The 17140-nt window shown below is 41.8% G+C and overlaps 1 protein-coding gene and 1 long non-coding RNA gene across 18 annotated transcripts in view; one reads left to right on the top strand and one right to left on the bottom strand.

Moving 5' to 3' along the window:
* The window catches only part of LOC140604607 (uncharacterized), a 110713-nt gene that overhangs the window by 23166 nt on the left and 70407 nt on the right, over window positions 1-17140 (top strand). For 14 of the 16 annotated variants that reach the window (XR_012007435.1, XR_012007433.1, XR_012007442.1 and 11 more), the window contains one exon: window positions 10063-10114. This is a non-coding gene — a long non-coding RNA (uncharacterized lncRNA). Of the gene's footprint in view, window positions 1-6277; window positions 6555-10062; window positions 10147-17140 lie in introns of those variants that run through there. The other 2 variants (XR_012007450.1, XR_012007452.1) reach the window with 2 other exon arrangements.
* On the bottom strand, window positions 28-16893 carry CXCL17 (C-X-C motif chemokine ligand 17). Of its 2 annotated transcripts, none has more exons than XM_072775839.1 (4): window positions 16602-16893; window positions 5356-5436; window positions 4605-4706; window positions 28-462 (listed from the first exon to the last, which is right to left on the bottom strand). In XM_072775839.1, the coding sequence occupies exons 1-4, from the start codon at window positions 16678-16680 to the stop codon at window positions 365-367; spliced, it is 360 nt and encodes a 119-aa protein (XP_072631940.1). In that variant the 5' UTR covers window positions 16681-16893; the 3' UTR covers window positions 28-364. The 2 variants fall into 2 exon arrangements, with proteins under 2 accessions (XP_072631940.1, XP_072631946.1); XM_072775845.1 differs by having other exon boundaries at window positions 5356-5467; window positions 16602-16879.

Genomic DNA, 17140 nt, shown 5'->3' with positions numbered 1-17140 from the left:
ACCCCATTTGAAAGAAATGATTTAGACTTATTACATTTAAAAATATTTATTGACTTCTGTTTGCTACTTGCATGGTTATATTTAAGGTCATTTGGGACCAGCTAAGAAACCAGGATTTCCAGATTTCTTTTGGGTAATTAGACTTAAGCCCTGGGAAAGGATTGATGGGGGGGAGGGGTGGTGGCGCACTTGAAAAGAGAATCGGGCACTAGAGGGAGCAATAATCTTGGGCAAAATGCTTTGTGAGAACAATTGGAGTGGGGACAGGGAGGGGGAGCTGGAAGTGGGAGAAGAGCATCCTCTAGGTGCGCTCACTACGTTCTTGATGAGAATGTTGCATTGAGAGAGCAGGTCCTCAGAGCTCCTATAAAGGCAGAGCAAAGCTCTTTAATTGACATTGCTTGAGAAATTCCTGGCAGGCTCTGGAGTGCTTGTTTGGCTTCCTGTGGTGCCTTTGGTTCCCTAGGGTGACAATAAAGACTAATGTTAAAAACATTTTAAAAATTTAATTTTTATGAATGCTTTCAAAATGATAGAGGAGTGAGACCTGTCCAATGGAAAACAGTAAAATTAAAAAAAATAAAATTAAAATCCTTCAATTTTCATTCCTCAGAACTAACTACTGTTAATAGTTTGTAGCCTTCCATATCCTTTTGTATGTAAACATAGTAGTTTACTTGAAGAAACAAAAAAATGAGATTATGCTATACATATTGCTTTGCTCTGCACCTTTAACAAATCATCCATTATTGCTAGATACTACATTTACATCAATGGAAGTCCATAAAAACTTGTATGTGCATTTCAATAAATAGTTCTAAAGCAGCTGTCCAAAAAACTAATACCCAGGCCTAAGAAAAAATAGAAAAGGAATATTGCCAGCTACTCCTCTCCTTTTCTGATCTCTATACTTCCCTTCCCCCCTCTCAGAGGTAATCCTGACTTTTATAGTAAACATTGACTTTTTTTTTTTTTTATAAATTTTTATTTATTTATGATAGTCACACAGAGAGAGAGATCGAGGCAGAGACACAGGCAGAGGGAGAAGCAGGCTCCATGCACCGGGAGCCCGACGTGGGATTCGATCCCGGGTCTCCAGGATCACGCCCTGGGCCAAAGGCAGGCGCCAAACCGCTGCGCCACCCAGGGATCCCTGACTTTTTTCTTTATTAGTTTACTACTTAATTATGTATTCCTAAGTAATTTAGTTTAGTTTTGCCTATTTTTGAAATTTATGTATATGAAATCATACTATAGCTATTTCTTTGTATCTTTTTAAAAAATTCATTGTTATATATGTCAGATTCATTTACATTGTTATACATTCATTTTCACTGATACATAATATTTGAAGATACCACCATTTATTTACTCATTGGTCAATGATCAGCTTGGGGTAGTTATGAGGAATGCTGCTATGAAATTTTTGTATGTGTGTTCTGGTGTATATAGGAATACATTCCTTTTGAGGATATACCAAGGAGTAGAATTTCTTTTCTTTTTTTTTTAGGAGTAGAATTTCTTGGTCAAAGAACTTAAACTTTAGTAGATAGCTGCTAAAATCACTTTTCAAAGTGATTTACTAATTAATTACTCCCAGTAGCAGGATGAGAGTTTCTCTGTCCTACTCTGCCAAAGTTTGTATTGTAAGACTTTAAAATTTTTGCCAATCTAATGATGTATAGGGCTATCTGTTTTGTTTTATTTTATTTTATTTTTTAAAGGTTTTATTTTATTTTTTATTTATTCATGAGAGAGACAGAGAGAGGCAGAGACATAGGCAGAGGGAGAAGCAGGCCCCATGCAGGGAGCCCGATGTCGGACTCGATACAGGCCTTTCAGGATCACGTCCTGAGCTGAAGGCAGACACCCAACCGCTAACCCACCCAGGCATCCCTCCATTTGGTTTTGATTCACATTTTTCCAATTACTAGTAAGGGTGGGTGCCATTTCATATGTTTATTAGCCTTTCAGATTTCCCTATCTCTGAAATGCCAATTCAACTTTTGCCTATTTGTCTGTTGTGTTACCTGACTTCCTCTCATTGGTCTGTCAGAATTCTTTGTATATTGGGAATACTAATCCTTTGTCCGTTTCATATGCTGCAGATATAATCTACTTTTAGATTGTTATTTCAGTGCTCGCTTCGGCAGCACATATACTAGATTGTTATTTCATTCTTTTGATGACCAAAATTTCTTAATTTCAGTGAAATCAGATTTATTAATCTTTTATCTTATGGCTTATCTTTTTTTTTAAATAATAAATTTATTTTTTATTGGTGTTCAATTTGCCAACATACAGAATAACACCCAGTGCTCATCCCATCAAGTGCCCCCCTTATCTTTTTTTTTTTTTAAGATTTAAAAAATTTTTTTCATTTATTCGTGATAGGCAGAGAGAGAGACAGACAGACAGAGACACAGGCAGAGGGAGGAGCAGGCTCCATGCAGGGAGCCCGATGCAGGACTTGATCCCGCGACTCCAGGATCATGCCCTGGGCCAAAGGCAGGCACCAAATCGCTGAGCCACTCAGAGATCCCATGGCTTATCTTTTTTAAATCTCATTTAAGAAATCCTTTCCTACCTCAGGATCGTGATTATATTCTCTCATGTTCCCTTATAAATTTGTTTCTCAAATTTAGCTCTTCAATGGACTTGAAATTTATTTTCATGAAGAGTGTAAAGTAAGGTCTTGGCATCTCTTTCTTTTTTTCTTTCTTTTTTTATTTTAAGATTTTATTTAGGGATCCCTGGGTGGCACAGCGGTTTAGTGCCTGCCTTTGGCCCAGGGCGTGATACTGGAGACCCCGGATCGAATCCCACGTCGGGCTCCCAGTGCATAGAGCCTGCTTCTCCCTCTGCCTATGTCTCTGCCTCTCTCTCTCTCTCTCTCTCTCTGTGTGTGTGACTATCATAAATAAATAAAAATTAAAAAAAAGATTTTATTTATTAGAGAGAGAGAGAGAGAGAGAGAGAGAGAAGCAGACTCCCTGTTGAGCAAGAAGCCCAAAGTGGGGCTTGATCTAGGACCTGGAGATCATGACCTGAGCCGAAAGGCAGATGCTTAACTAACTGAGCCACCCAGGCAACCCTCTCTTTCTTTATAAAATATTTATTTATTTTAGAGAGAGAGAGAGAGAGCATGAGAAGGAGAGACAGGAGAGAGAGAGAGAGAGAGAGAGAGAGAGAGAGAGAGAGAATATCTCAAACAGACTCTGTGCTGAGCATGGAGCCTGATGCAGGACTCCATCTTATCCCCAGATCACGACCCTAGCCAAAAGTAAGAGTTGGACGCTTAACTGATCATGCCACCCGGGTGCCTCTCTTTTTTATTTTATCTATTGTGGATATCTTTCTAATCAACACATAATGATTTACCTCATCATTTTTGACAACTACAGAATTACCCAATTTGTTTTTGATGCATAGTTTCTATTTTAATCTATTTGTTAATACAAATACTGCTATAATATTCTTTTATGTATATCTTTGAGTATCCATGCTAATATCCTATGCTGGAGATTGCTTGAAGTGAGATTACTGGAATAAAAGGTACACACACTTAAATTTTTGATAGGAGGGACTCCTGGCTGGCTCAGTTGGTAGAGCATGCAACTCTTGATCTTGGGGTTGTGAGTTTGAGCCCCACACTGGGGGTACAGGTTACTTAAAAAATAAAATATTTATTTTATTTTTTAAAAAAGATTTATTTATTTGAGACAGAAGATATAACTCGAGTAGGGGGAAGGGGCAGAGTGGAGAGAGAGAGAGAGAGATAATCCTCAAGCAGACCCCTCTGAGCATGGAGCCTGACATAGGGCTCAATCCTAGGACCTTGAGATCATGACCTGAGGCAAAATCAAGAGCCAGATGCTTAACCAACTGACCCATACAGGAGCCCCCCAAAATAAAATTTTTAAAAATAGATACATTTTTGATAGGTACTTCCTATTTTACTTCTACCAGCAGTGATGAGGATCCTCATTTATCTCAGTCTTCATAATATCGATTTCTTTTTTTTTAAATTTTTATTTACTTATGATAGTCACAGAGAGAGAGAGAGAGAGGCAGAGACATAGGCAGAGGGAGAAGCAGGCTCCATGCACCGGGAGTCTGACGTGGGATTCGATCCCGGGTCTCCAGGATCGCTCCCTGAGCCAAAGGCAGGCGCTAAACCGCTGCGCCATCCAGGGATCCCTCAGTCTTCATAATATCAATCATTTTTAATTTGACAATTTATTTTTTATATGGCATTTAAAAACTGCTGAAGGGAGGAACCAAATTCTATTTGACATTGATACTGGTATCATCTTAAGAGATTAATGACCAGGCGCCCAATAGCTCCATCTCCCTCCACTTTGATAAGCAATGGGCTTCTAAAATCTAAGAATTTGGTTGAACCTTTCTAGTATTAGGAAAATTGTATCCTGTTTTCCTTCCTCTTTCTATTTCTTTAAGTTGACATTGAGTAGAAAGGGCTGAGAGATGGGCTTATCTTGGTCTTCATTTTGTTCTCTTGTCTATTCTCAAACCCTGGTCTATCCCTCACTGATTCAATAGAGCGACTCTGGTTTAAGGAAGGTCATTCTTTTGACACTTACTGGTTTTCTTCACATTGGCCTTGAAATGATCACAGGGACACTGCTTCTTTGGCATCCCAGGCACTGTTATAAGTTTTCTTTTATGAGCTCTCAGGAACCAGTCTGAAATAACAGGGTTGGTACTTAGAGGGGAAGGTTAATAAGAGAGTAGGAAGTAGGACAGGGCTTTACTTGCTATCCTCCTTGCCTTCTAGTTTTTTTTTTTTCAGATTGCCTTGGAAGTTAGGAAAGGAGTCAGCAGAGAACAGAGGAGATACCCAGTTACATGAGCACCAGGATTTCTGAGTTGTTTTGCCTGACCTGTATTGCCAGGAATTTGGTAGCAGGTTTGGAGGGGGCATCAGGATATCATTTAAGGAGACCAAAAAATGAAGAAAAGATCTAGGCATCTGCCTTTGGCTGCCGTAACTTAGCCAACCATTTTGCCTCCCAGATTTCAGTCTTATTTATGAGTAAAAGAAGGTCAAAACCAAGATCCAGGAAGTTTTTGGGAGTCAGCCCTGGGTTCTTGGGGAAAAGAGTGAAGGGGAAGGGGCAGCTAGAGATTCAGCCAACTCCCCTTGGACCTGGGAGGGGTCAACTGCGGAGGTTCAGGAAGAAGACGAGCGTTGGTACTGCGTGGTGGGCCGGTGGAGAGGGCAGTGGGTGAAGTCAGCTCAGAAAACATCTGAACAGGTCTGTGGGGTGGAGATGAAGGGAACTCAGGGGTGAGAGCGGGATCCTGACGTGGAGTGCTATTGTTGATACTGACCTTTGCACTCACATTCTTGGCCATCTTCCTGGAGCCTCCTACTAGGAGCCTGGCGATTATCCCGATGGCCTCTGGCGACCCCTGGTGGAAGGCAACAGGTCATGGCCAGGCACTGGAAAGGGAAGGGGCCAACAGAAATGATCCCCCAGCATTGTGCTACCTACATCAGAGCAATTTTTCCTTCCTTTTTTTATTCAGGGATCTAGGGTACTTCAAGAGAAGAGTATTTTTTTAAAAGATTTATTTATTCATGAGAGACACACACAGAAACGCAGAGACATAGGCAGAGGGAGAAGCAGGCTTCCTGTGGGGAGCCCTGTGCAGGATTCCATCCCAGAACTGTGGGATCATGACCTGAGCCAAAGGCAGACGCTCAACCACTGAGCCACCCAGGTGCCCCAAGAGAGGACTATTTTATTTTTTACTTAATTTTATTTTTGAAAAAGATTTTATTTATTTATGAGAGAGACACACACACAGAGGCAGAGACACAGGCAGAGAGAGAGAAGCAGGCTCCTTGCAGTGAATCTGATGTGGGACTCAATCTCCAGAACCCAGAATCATGCCCTGAGCCAAAGGCAGATGCTCAACCACTGAGCCACCGAGGTGTCACAGGACTATTTTATTTTATTTATTTTATTTATTTATTTTTAAAATAAATTTTTTATTGGTGTTCAATTTGCCAACATACACAATAACACCCAGTGCTCATCCCGTCAAGTGCCCACCTCAGTGCCCGTCACTCAGTCACCCCCACCCCCCGCCCACCTCCCCTTCCACCACCCCTAGTTCATTTCCCAGAGTTAGGAGTTTTTCATGTTCTGTCTCCCTTTCTGATATTTCCCACTTATTTTTTCTCCTTTCCCCTTTATTCCCTTTCACTATTTTTTTTTAATTTTTCTTTAAACTTTTATTTATTTATGATAGGCACACAGTGAGAGAGAGAGAGGCAGAGACACAGGCAGAGGGAGAAGCAGGCTCCATGCACCGGGAGCCCGACGTGGGATTCGATCCCGGGTATCCAGGACCGCCCCCTGGGCCAAAGGCAGGCGCCAAACCGCTGCGCCACCCAGGGATCCCCCCTTTCACTATTTTTTATATTCCCCAAATGAATGAGACCATATAATGTTTGTCCTTCTCCGATTGACTTATTTCACTCAGCATAATACCCTCCAGTTCCATACACGTCGAAGCAAATGGTGGGTATTTGTCGTTTCCAACGGCTGAGTAATATTCCATTGTATACATAAACCACATCTTCTTTATCCATTCATCTTTCGATGGACACCGAGGCTCCTTCCACAGTTTGGCTATTGTGGACATTGCTGCTATAAACATCCGGGCGCAGGTGTCCCGGTGTTTCATTGCATCTGTATCTTTGGGGTAAATCCCCAGCAGTGCAATTGCTGGGTCGTAGGGCAGATCTATTTTTAACTCTTTTTTTTTTTAATGATTTTATTTATTCATAGAGACACAGAGAGAGAGAGAGAGAGAGAGAGAGAGAGAGAGAGAGGCACAGGCACAGGCAGAGGGAGAAGCAGGCTCCATGCAGGGAGCCTAATGTGGGACTCCGTTCAGGGTCCCCAGGATCAAACCCCGGGCTGCAGGCGGCGCTAAACCGCTGCGCCACCGCTGCCCTATTTTTAACTCTTTGAGGAACCTCCACACAGTTTTCCGGAGTGGCTGCACCAGTTCACATTCCCACCAACAGTGCAGGAGGGTTTCCCTTTCTCCACACCTCTCCAACATTTCACAGGACTATTTTAAATGGATAAGGAATTGAGGTTTAAAATCTGGCTTAGAGGAATCCCTGGGTGGCTCAGCAGTTCAGTGCCTGCCTTTGGCCCAGGGTGTGATCCCGGATTCCCCGGATAGAGTCCCGCGTCAGGGTCCCAGCATGGAGCCTGCTTCTCCCTCTGCCTGTGTCTCTGCTTCTCTCTCTCTCTATCATGAATAAATAAAATCTTAAAAAAAAAAATCTGGCTTAGAGAAAAGCTTAGCTGGAGGTAGGTGGGAAAAGAATGACTTCTGGATGGAAGAAGGGACAAGAGGTGGGTGTTAATCAAGACCTGATGGGGCGCCTGGATGGCTCAGTTGGTTGAGCATCCGACCCTTGGTTCAGGTCAGGTCATGATCTCAGGGTCATGATTTCAGGGTTGTGGGATCAAGCCCTGCATTGAGCTCTGTGTTGGGCTCCATGCTACGCATGTAGTTAGCTTGGGTTTCTCTCCCCCTCTTCCCCTGTGCATGTGTTCTCTCTCTCTCTCAAGTAAATAAATAAACCTTTAGTGGGGGGAAAAGACACCTGACAATACCCCCTAGCCCCAGCACACATTAAAATTCTCATGACTTAAGAAATGGGAACAAGGAGCAGATTATTCCATACACTAGTCAGGATCTTCACCTGACCTTCAAGTTTCCTGTATTTGAATCCATAATCCCAGTTCAGCTATAAGAGGATGGTCTCTACTTTTTTGGCTTTGGAACAAAGCCAATCTTCTTTTGGCTTCTAGTCAAGTCTGTTTTATCTCTTGGTGCTGTCTTATTCCTGTTTTGTGATCCTAAAATATTTCTATGACAATCAAGAATGATGGTTGTTAGACTTGAGATTCTGGAGCTAAAACTGGGCCTAGATGATGCTTTGTCTGTATAGCAGTTTCTGATAGTTCCCATAAGAATTAATTATGCCTTCACATGGTTCCTCATTGTATTTGAATGCAGCTCTCAATGCAGTTATACATATAGTTTGTTGCTTAAAAAAGCTCCAACCCCCAGTACTTCAAAATGACTGTATTTGAAGATAGAGTCTTTAAAGAGATGACTGAGTTAAAATGTGGTTATATGGTGGGTTCAAATTCAGTCCAACTGGAGTCCTTCTAAGAAGAAGAGATTTGGGCAAAGAGATACCAGAGATATGAGAAAATAAATTTTTGTTGTTTAAGTCCCTCATTCTGTGCTATTTTGTTGGGACTGTCCTAGGAAACTAAAAATCTTTCTCCCATCGATGGCTCAGTAGTCATTCAGCTGCATACAGCTGACACATGGTAGATGCTTTGTAAATGTTTGTTCAATAAGCAAATGAACAACTTGTCTAGAAAGGGCCCTTAGAGGTCCTCTGGTTCAATCCAAGGGCTCTTTCCCAGACTTGTGCCCTTTCTGCCACATAGATGGAAGGTGTTGCATCATTTCCCCAAGTTCTAGTTTCCAAATTGTTCTCATGTGCTGTTTTGAGTACTATTAAAATAATTTAAACAGGCACACATAGCTCCTGCCATCTAAACTTTTCTAATATTTTACTCTCACCTGACCTCTGCTTGTAGTTCCAGAGGAAAGCCACAGAATGTTAGAGCCAGAAGGACTCTTGGAGGTTACTTAGTTGAATCTCTTTATTGAGAAGTTTTAAAATTCTAAATGTAATATAGCTATAGTAGAGAAAATTTGGAAAGTACAGATAAAGAAATATTTGCTCTTACCATCTGGTGGTATTTTGGGTGTGTTTCTTGCGTATGATTTTCTTTATACATTGATAACCATACTATGTGAATAAGTTTCTTTTTGTTCACTTTATAAGCATGTTGCTATGTCATCTTCATAATGGACATTTCTATTAACTTTTCTTTCTTTTTGGAGAAAGAGAGAGCGCATATGGGGAGGGGCAGAGGGAGAGAGAGAATCTCAAGAGAGAGAGAATCTCAAGCAGGCTCCACACCCAGGCAGAGCTGGATCTCATGACCCTGAGATCATGACCTGAACCAAAATCAAGAGTTGGACACTCAGTTGGACACATGACTGAGCCACCTGGTGCTCCCTCCTTTTGTAAAAAAAAGTTTATTTATTTGAGAGAGAGAGAGCATGAGAGGTGGAGGGGGGCAGAGGGAGAAAGAGAAACAGATTCCCTTCTGAGTAGGGAACCCACACAGAGCTCTATCCCAGGACCCTGAGATCATGGCCTGAACTGAAAGTAGATACTTAACCAACCGAACCACCCAGGTACCCCCATAAGAGACATTTTTAAAGATTGCATAATATTCCCAACAAGTATATGTGCTCCAGATTATTTTATTATTTATTTTTAAAATATTTTATTTATTTATTTATTTATTTATTTATTTATTTATTTATTTAAGACACAGACAGAGAGAGGCAGAGACACAGGCAGAGAGAGAAGCAGGCTCCATGCAGGGAGCCTGAGGTGGGACTTGATCCCGGACTCCAGGATCACGCCCTGGGCCGAAGGCAGGTGCTAAACCGCTGAGCCACCCAGGGATCCTGAGTGCTCCAGATAATTTAACTATTCGCCCATGCTGAATTTTTAGATTGTTTTATTTTTGAATATTGATACATTTCTTTAAGTTTGTAACTGTTTTCCAAATGTTAAATTATTGGGCAAGATTTCTTCCCAAAGTGGAATTACTGGGTCAAAAATTAAGAACAGGGGATCCCTGGGTGGCTCAGCGGTTTAGCGCCTGCCTTTGGTCCAGGGTGCGATCCTGGAGTCCCGGGATCGAGTCCCATGTCGGGATCCCAGCATGGAGCCTGCTTCTCCCTCCTCCTGTCTCTGCCTCTCTCTCTCTCTCTATCATAAATAAATAAATCTTAAAAAAAATAAAAGTTAAGAACAGTTTTATATTTTTTGATATTATAACTAAATTGCTTTTAAAAGGGTTGTACTAAATAACTTAATCACTACCCCCCCCTTTTTTTCAGATGAGGAAACTGAGGCCCAGAGAGAGCAAATGAAATACCCAAGTTCACCAAGGTAATGGTGACACATCTGAAGCTAAAACGCAGGTCAAAGTTTCTTAATCTGTTGTTCTTTTTGTAGCCTCTAATTCCATAGTATAATTTAGAATAAGTTGCACATGTCTATAGTATTATGTTTCCCAAACCTCAGATATTTCTGGATGACCTTTATGATTCTTGCTGTAGCTTGTACCACCTCTACTATTATTTACTTCTTACTTTTTCTTTATAAGATTTATTTATTTAGTTGAGAGAGAGTGAGAGAGCACAGCAGGGTGAGCTGCAGGCAGAGGGAGAGGGAGAACTTGATTCCAGGACCTTGGGATCATGACCTGAGCCAAAGGCAGACACTTAACCGTCTGAGCCACCCAGGCACTCTGCTTACTTTTTCTTTATTTTTCTTTATTTTTTTTTATGTTTTTATTTATTTATGATAGTCACAGAGAGAGAGAGAGAGAGAGGCAGAGACACAGGCAGAGGGAGAAGCAGGCTCCATGCACCGGGAGCCCGATGTGGGACTCGATCCTGGGTCTCCAGGATTATGCCCTGGGCCAAAGGCAGGCGCCAAACCGCTGCGCCACCCAGGGATCCCCATTTTTCTTTAAACAAATTTAGTTTACAAAACAGCGTCATCCTCTGCAATATTATCTGTGAGATTAGGGGTTTGGTACATCTTAGATTTTTTTCTAACATTCATTAACATAAACATATAATTTATAAAACAAAAGTTCAGGATACCTGGATAGCTCAGTGGCTCAGCATCTATCTTCAGCTTAGTGTGTGATCCTGGGGTCCCAGGATTGAGTCCCACATCGGGCTCCCTACAGGGAGTCTGCTTCTCCTTCTGCCTATGTCTCTGCTTCTTTCTCTGTGTCTCTCATGAATAAATACGTTAAAAAAATAAAGTTAAAGCTCATTTATGTCCTACTGAAAATCAATTTTGGAAAATATTGATATAGTGGGATAAGCATGAATTTTACATCCAGGCAGACCTGGATCAACTACTTGCTCAACTACTTGCTCAACTACTTGCTCTATCACTTAATGATGTAGTCTTGGCTTTGATCTTTGATTCTCTGGTTTATAAAACGAATATCCACATTGCAGAATTAGGAATAAATGAGCTACTGGGGATGCCCAATAGCCAGTGTCCAAGTAGGTGTTCAGTTACCTGATGGTTATTACTGTGGTTATTATTGCAGACTTCTGTTACTTGGTCCCAAAGAGGGTATCTGGAGTGTTAGGTTTGTTGCTTTCTGCTGACCTGTATGTGTAAAGAAGTTACTCCCTCTTGTTAGGACTTGTGGTAGATCGGTCATTATTTTCACTTCCCTGTTCCATTACGTATTAACTTTATGATTTTGGGCAAGTTGCTAACCTCTGCGTCTCATTTACCTAATTTGTAAAATGAGCCTAATAAGAGTCCACTAATGTGTGTGCATGTGTCTATTTCCTTGCTTTGTCCACTAGAGGGCCCAGAAGCACTAGCCACTGGTAGCCATGGGCAATACCTTGCAATACCTTACTGCCCAGGGTTTGTGAATACCATTCTCCAGGAAAAGGAACCAGAGCTCCTTGGAGAAATGGCTGATTCCAGGGCAAGCCAGGGAAGTACAGATGAGCCTGGAGCATCTTATGGTATCAGAAAGTCTGGAATTGCTAAAGAATGATATGTTAAAAAGACATAAAAGTCTACTTGCAGGAGCTCTCAATGTTCCATTTTGAGACAATATGAACAACATAATAATGATAGTGATGGATTATAATCCATAAATGTCCATGAGTTTTTATGTGTATAAATAAATAAGTCAATAAATAAATGGGAGAGAAGGAGAAGCTTTTTCTTTTTTTTTTTTAGATTTATTTATTTATGATAGACATAGAGAGAGAGAGAGAGAGAGAGAGAGAGGCAGAGACACAGGAGGAGGGAGAAGCAGGCTCCATGCCTGGAGCCCGACGCGGGACTTGATCCCGGGACCCCAGGATCACACCCCGGGCCAAAGGCAGGCGCTAAACCGCCAAGCCACCCAGGGATCCCCTGAAGCTTTTTCTTATAGTAGAATCCCAATTAATAAATGTAGAAGGAGGAACTCCTGGGTGGCTCAGTGGTTGAGTGCTTGCCTTCAGCCCAGGATATGATCCTGGAGTCCCAGGATTGAGTCCCACATCAGGCTCCCTGCATGGAGCCTGCTTCTCCCTCTGCCTGTGTCTCTGCCTCTCTGTCTGTGTCTCTCATGAATAAATAAATCTTAAAAAAAAAATAAATGTAGAAGGAATGATGGAAATAGAAAATTACCATTTGGCTAATACCACAGTAACACTTGTTGAAGATGGGAATCGTCAATGGATTTTAAAAATTAGTTGGCAAAAGTATGAAGAGAAGAAACAGGCTTTTTGCATAGCCTTAAATTATCTCTCCACAAGATACTTATTTATTACAATGGGAAAAAGAGTAACTTTACAGTAGAGAAACCTGGCAGACACCACCTTAACCAAGTGTTCAAAATTAACATCCTCAGTAGTTGGGAATGATCAGTATCATGGGCTGTCTGATGTGATGCATGGAGTAGGCACACATTACTTCTGTGGTATTCTTGCCCAAAATGCATAATCTGAATTTAATCATGAAGAAACAGCAGACAAACCCAAACTGAGGCGCTTTCTACAAAATAACTGACCAGTATCTTCAAAACTGTCAAAATTGGGGCACCTGCGTGGCTCAGTGCTTGAGTGTCTGCCTTTGGCTCAGTTCATGATCCCGGCATCCTGGGATCGAATCCTGAATCAGGCTCCCCATAGGGAGCCTGCTTCTCCCTCTGCCTGTCTCTGCCTTTCTCTGTGTCTCTCATGAATTAAAAAAAAAAAAAAAAAAAAAAAACCTGTCAAAATCATGAAAGACAAAGAAGACTGAGAAACTACTCTAGCTTGGGGCAAACCAGGGAGATATGACAACTTTATTCAGTTTAGCATACTGGATTAGATGCTAGACCAGAAAAGGGACATTATGAGAGTGATCAGCAAAACTGTGAATATTAGTACATTCATAATTAATATTATGTCAATGCTAATTTCCTGGTTTTGATAATCATAGTTATGTAAGATGTTATTTGAAAAAAACTGGATGAAAGATATATTGGAACTATGATTATTTTTACAGCATTTTTTAAGTCTGAAAAATAAAAAGTGAATTAAAAAATACATTATATTTCTGGGAGGACACAATGAGGTAATATGTTTGAAGTGCTTAGAACATTGCCTGCCACATAGGATTGCTTAACACATTTCAGCTATTATTGTAGATAATTTTGTAGTTAATAATGATATTATAAGTAATTAATCTATTATTATAAGTGATTTGTTTCCTGGCATTCTCATATATTCTTATCTATTCTCCTCCCTCTCTGTGAAAAACACACTGTGCATGTATGTTGTTATTCTAAGAGATAAAGTAAGATCAGATTTTATTTTGAGAATTTGGGGGATGGGAAAGTGAGGGGAATTGTTCCTCCAGTCAGACTTGGGCACTCCAAAACTGTGCTTGGCTGGGTGACCTGGATTGAGCTGGATATGGCTGTAATAGTGCCAACTGGCAGCACAGTGAGCCTTCCCTAATTCATTGGCATTGTGCTTGAGAAGCTACTTGAGAAATTTTACTCAGTCCATTTATTGAATCCTTGTTATGTACACATTATAGGTCATTTGACATTCACAACAATTATATGTTTTAAGTGGTATTTTACTCATTTTAAGATGATAAAACGGGCTCCAAAAAGTGAAGTAGTTTGTTCAAAGATGCAGAGTAAGTGGTGGAGTGAGGATTTGGATCTAGGTTCCCTGGACTTCAAGGCTGAGTCTACAGGTCTAAGTAAGTCTAAACCTATAGCCAGGTGTGAGAACTATTGATATAGAGCAGGGGTTCTCAGCTGGGGAGTGGTTTCCCCCTCCAGGGGACATTTGGCAACGTCTGGAGTTAACTTTTGTCTATCTTAACTGGAGGAAGAAGTGGAGAGCCTTCTATTGGCATCTAGTTGGTACTGGCCACACGGATGCTGCTGAATATCTTACAATGCACAGAATAGCACCCTACAGCAAAGAATTGCCCTGATCCAAATTTCAATAGAACTGCTATTAAACCAAGGTGTAGAGTCTTTCAAGGGCAACATTTTGAACTTAGAAACCTGAGCATTTATTCTTCACTTAGCAAATATTTACTGAACACTATGCTCGATAGTGTGAGAGATATGGAAACAATATAGCAGATTGTGCCACCAAGGAGGTTATAGTCTAGAAGGGCAGGGGATAGAGATAGGAAAGGCACACCAATCCCTTCAATATAAGATAGAAAATGACAAGTGCAAAGAGAGAGTCAAGTTAGGGCTAAGTATGTTCACAGGACAGAGGCCTCATACCTGGTAGTGAGAAGAATCGGGGAGGCTCTGAGGAGGAGGTGGTTTCTGAGCTGAGTGTATGAGTGAGGTTAAGCTAGTGTGAAAGCACGAGACCCATTCAGGGAACAGCCAACAATCTAATTTAGGGGGAGCATAGAGCATTTGTTAGTGAGTGGAGGGGTGGATTGGAAAGGCAGGTTGTGGTTAGAGGTTTGAATCGAGGCTAAGGACTCTGGCCTTGGTGTCTGTCATAATGATGGAAAAGCCTTCCCCTCAAGACTGGCAGCCTAAGCCCTAGTGCTATGAGGCCCAGCACCTTCCAGAGACCTCTCTCTACTAGGGAAGGGAAGTTCGAATTTGGGGTAAAGTGAACTTCCGATTTTAAGGATCAAGTTGATTTTAAATATGTAACAAAGTTATTTTACTTCAAAGTAACCCTTGGGGGAGGCCCCGATGGCTTAGCAGTTTAGCGCTGCCTTCAGCCCAGGGTGTGATCCTGGAGGCCCGGGACTGAGTCCCATGTCAGGCTCCCTGCATGGAGTCTGCTTCTCCCTCTGCCTCTCTCTCTCTCTTTCTCTCTGTTTCTAATAAATAAATAAAATAAACAAACAAAAACAAAACAACAACAACAAAAAAACCCCCAAAGTAACCCTTGGGGAGTTGGTTCTCTCAAGCAGAAACATATATGGGATGAGCTCTCTTCTGTGTGGTTGTTCTGCTAACGGTGAGGCCACCTGAGATGTAGTGAGAGCTGGAGCTGATTTGGAGTCTCTAACCTAAGGCCTGCTTCCCAGAAGGTCAGCTGAGTATGGCTAAAGCTTCCAACATGGATACTATCTGGTGATATGATTTTTCTAGTTTATTACTTTATTATTTATTTATTTTTTTTTTTTTTTAAGATTTTATTTATTCACAAGAGACACAGAGAGAGAGGAAGAGACATAGGCAGAGGGAGAAGCTCCATGCAGGGAGCCCGACGTGGGACTTGATCCTGGATCCCAGGATCATGCCCTGAGCGAAAGGCAGACGCTCAACCTCTGAGCCGCTCAGGAGTCCCTAGTTTATTATTTTACCATTAAAAATTATTGGTGTCGGGATGCCAGGGTGGCTCAGTGGTTGAGCGTCTCTGTTTTCCTCAGGGTGTGATCCCAGAGTCCCGGGATTGAGTCCTACATCAGGCTCCCTGCATGGAGCCTGCTTCTCCCTCTGCCTGTGTCTCTGCCTCTTTCTCTGTGTGTCTCTCATGAATAAATAAACAAAATCTTTAAAAAAATTATTGGTGGCATTCTGGTACACTATAAAGAAAATATAAGCAAGGAGTTCTCGTCCTCCATGAATATATACGTACAGTTGCCTTTAGCACATTTATACACTGTCACCAAGACTGGTTCTTCTGGAAAAGGATTTAGGGGCTGAAGGTAAGAGAGCAGATTTTTATTGAGCCAGTATATGTATATGTTTTGCTAGCTACAGTTTCAAACATTTTGATACCCACCATCTCATTTTGTTCTCACAACACTCTTTTTTAAAAAAATTTATTTATATATTCATGAGAGACACACACAGAGAGAGGTAGAGACACAGGCAGAGGGAGAAGCAGGCTCCATGCAGGGAGCCTGATGTGGGACTCAATCCCAGGTCTCCAGGATCACACCTGGGCCGAAGGCAGTGCCAAACCGCTGAGCCACCTGGGCTGCCCTCACAACACTCTTTGGATATAAGTATAGTCTTTTCCTTTTTGTGGGTGAGGAAGCGGGCATTGGCAGAAGCTAACTTGCCCCAAATCCCTGTAGGTGGAAGGGGCTATATTTCAATGCATGATTTTTTTTTTTTTTTGCCACTTTTTCTTTTCTGTTTTTCCACTTTTTCTCCCCCCTGTTTCCCTTTTTTTAAAAAAATTTTTTTTTTATTATTTATTTATGATAGTCATACAGAGAGAGAGAGAGAGGCAGAGACACAGGCGGAGGGAGAAGCAGGCTCCATGCACCGGGAGCCTGACGTGGGATTCGATCCCGGGTGTCCAGGATCGCGCCCTGGGCCAAAGGCAGGCGCCAAACCGCTGCGCCACCCAGGGATCCCCCCCTGTTTCCCTTTATAAAAAATTAATCTCATTACCTGGATTTGGGCTGCTAGAGACCACAGGCATCAGCATTAGTGGCAGCAACAGAAGGAGAGAAGAGATTAGAATTTTCATTGCAACTGTTGGTGCTGCTGTGAGTTGGTTGAAGAGAGTGCAGAAGGTTCCTAGTTGGAGGCTCCGGATGTCTTCCTGTCTTCCTTGGGATGGTGGTCTGGGCTTTAATCCCTGGCCAGTGTTCCCATTAGAGGGTGAGAACAGCTAAGTGATGCTGACCTTGTTAGGTAACAGGTTTACAGGAATCTAGGAGGAAAAACTGGCCAAACAAAAGAAGTGAAGCATTCTTAAGAACACAGGAAGGTGACTGACAACTTGGCAGCAGTACTGGTTCCCTCCTTCCCTCCCAGGGTGCTATGATTTCTTTCCCAAATCATTTTAATCTTTGAATTTCCTTATACCTTTGGTGATACTTTCTAGCTTAATATTGGGCAGGAAAGGGAGTACTAAGGGTCCATCCTCTGGGCCTATGGCCTTGGCACAATATTTGCATCCAGAGTGTTGCTTGTGAAGTTGCCCT

The sequence above is a fragment of the Canis lupus genome, chromosome 1 (assembly GCF_048164855.1).
Source record: "Canis lupus baileyi chromosome 1, mCanLup2.hap1, whole genome shotgun sequence".
Taxonomy (NCBI): domain Eukaryota; kingdom Metazoa; phylum Chordata; class Mammalia; order Carnivora; family Canidae; genus Canis; species Canis lupus.
This window is presented reverse-complemented; position numbering and strand designations above follow the sequence as displayed.

Coding starts and splice junctions, on each gene's coding strand:
- CXCL17 (XM_072775839.1), bottom strand. CDS start 16,680: ATGAAAATTCTAATCTCTTCTCTCCTTCTGTTGCTGCCACTAATGCTG. Junction 4,707..5,355: donor CCAAGAATGTGAGTGCAAAG/GTCAGTATCAAC, acceptor CTGTTATTTCAG/ACTGGTTCCTGAGAGCTCAT. Junction 463..4,604: donor GGCCAATGTGAAGAAAACCA/GTAAGTGTCAAA, acceptor TTGTCACCCTAG/GGAACCAAAGGCACCACAGG.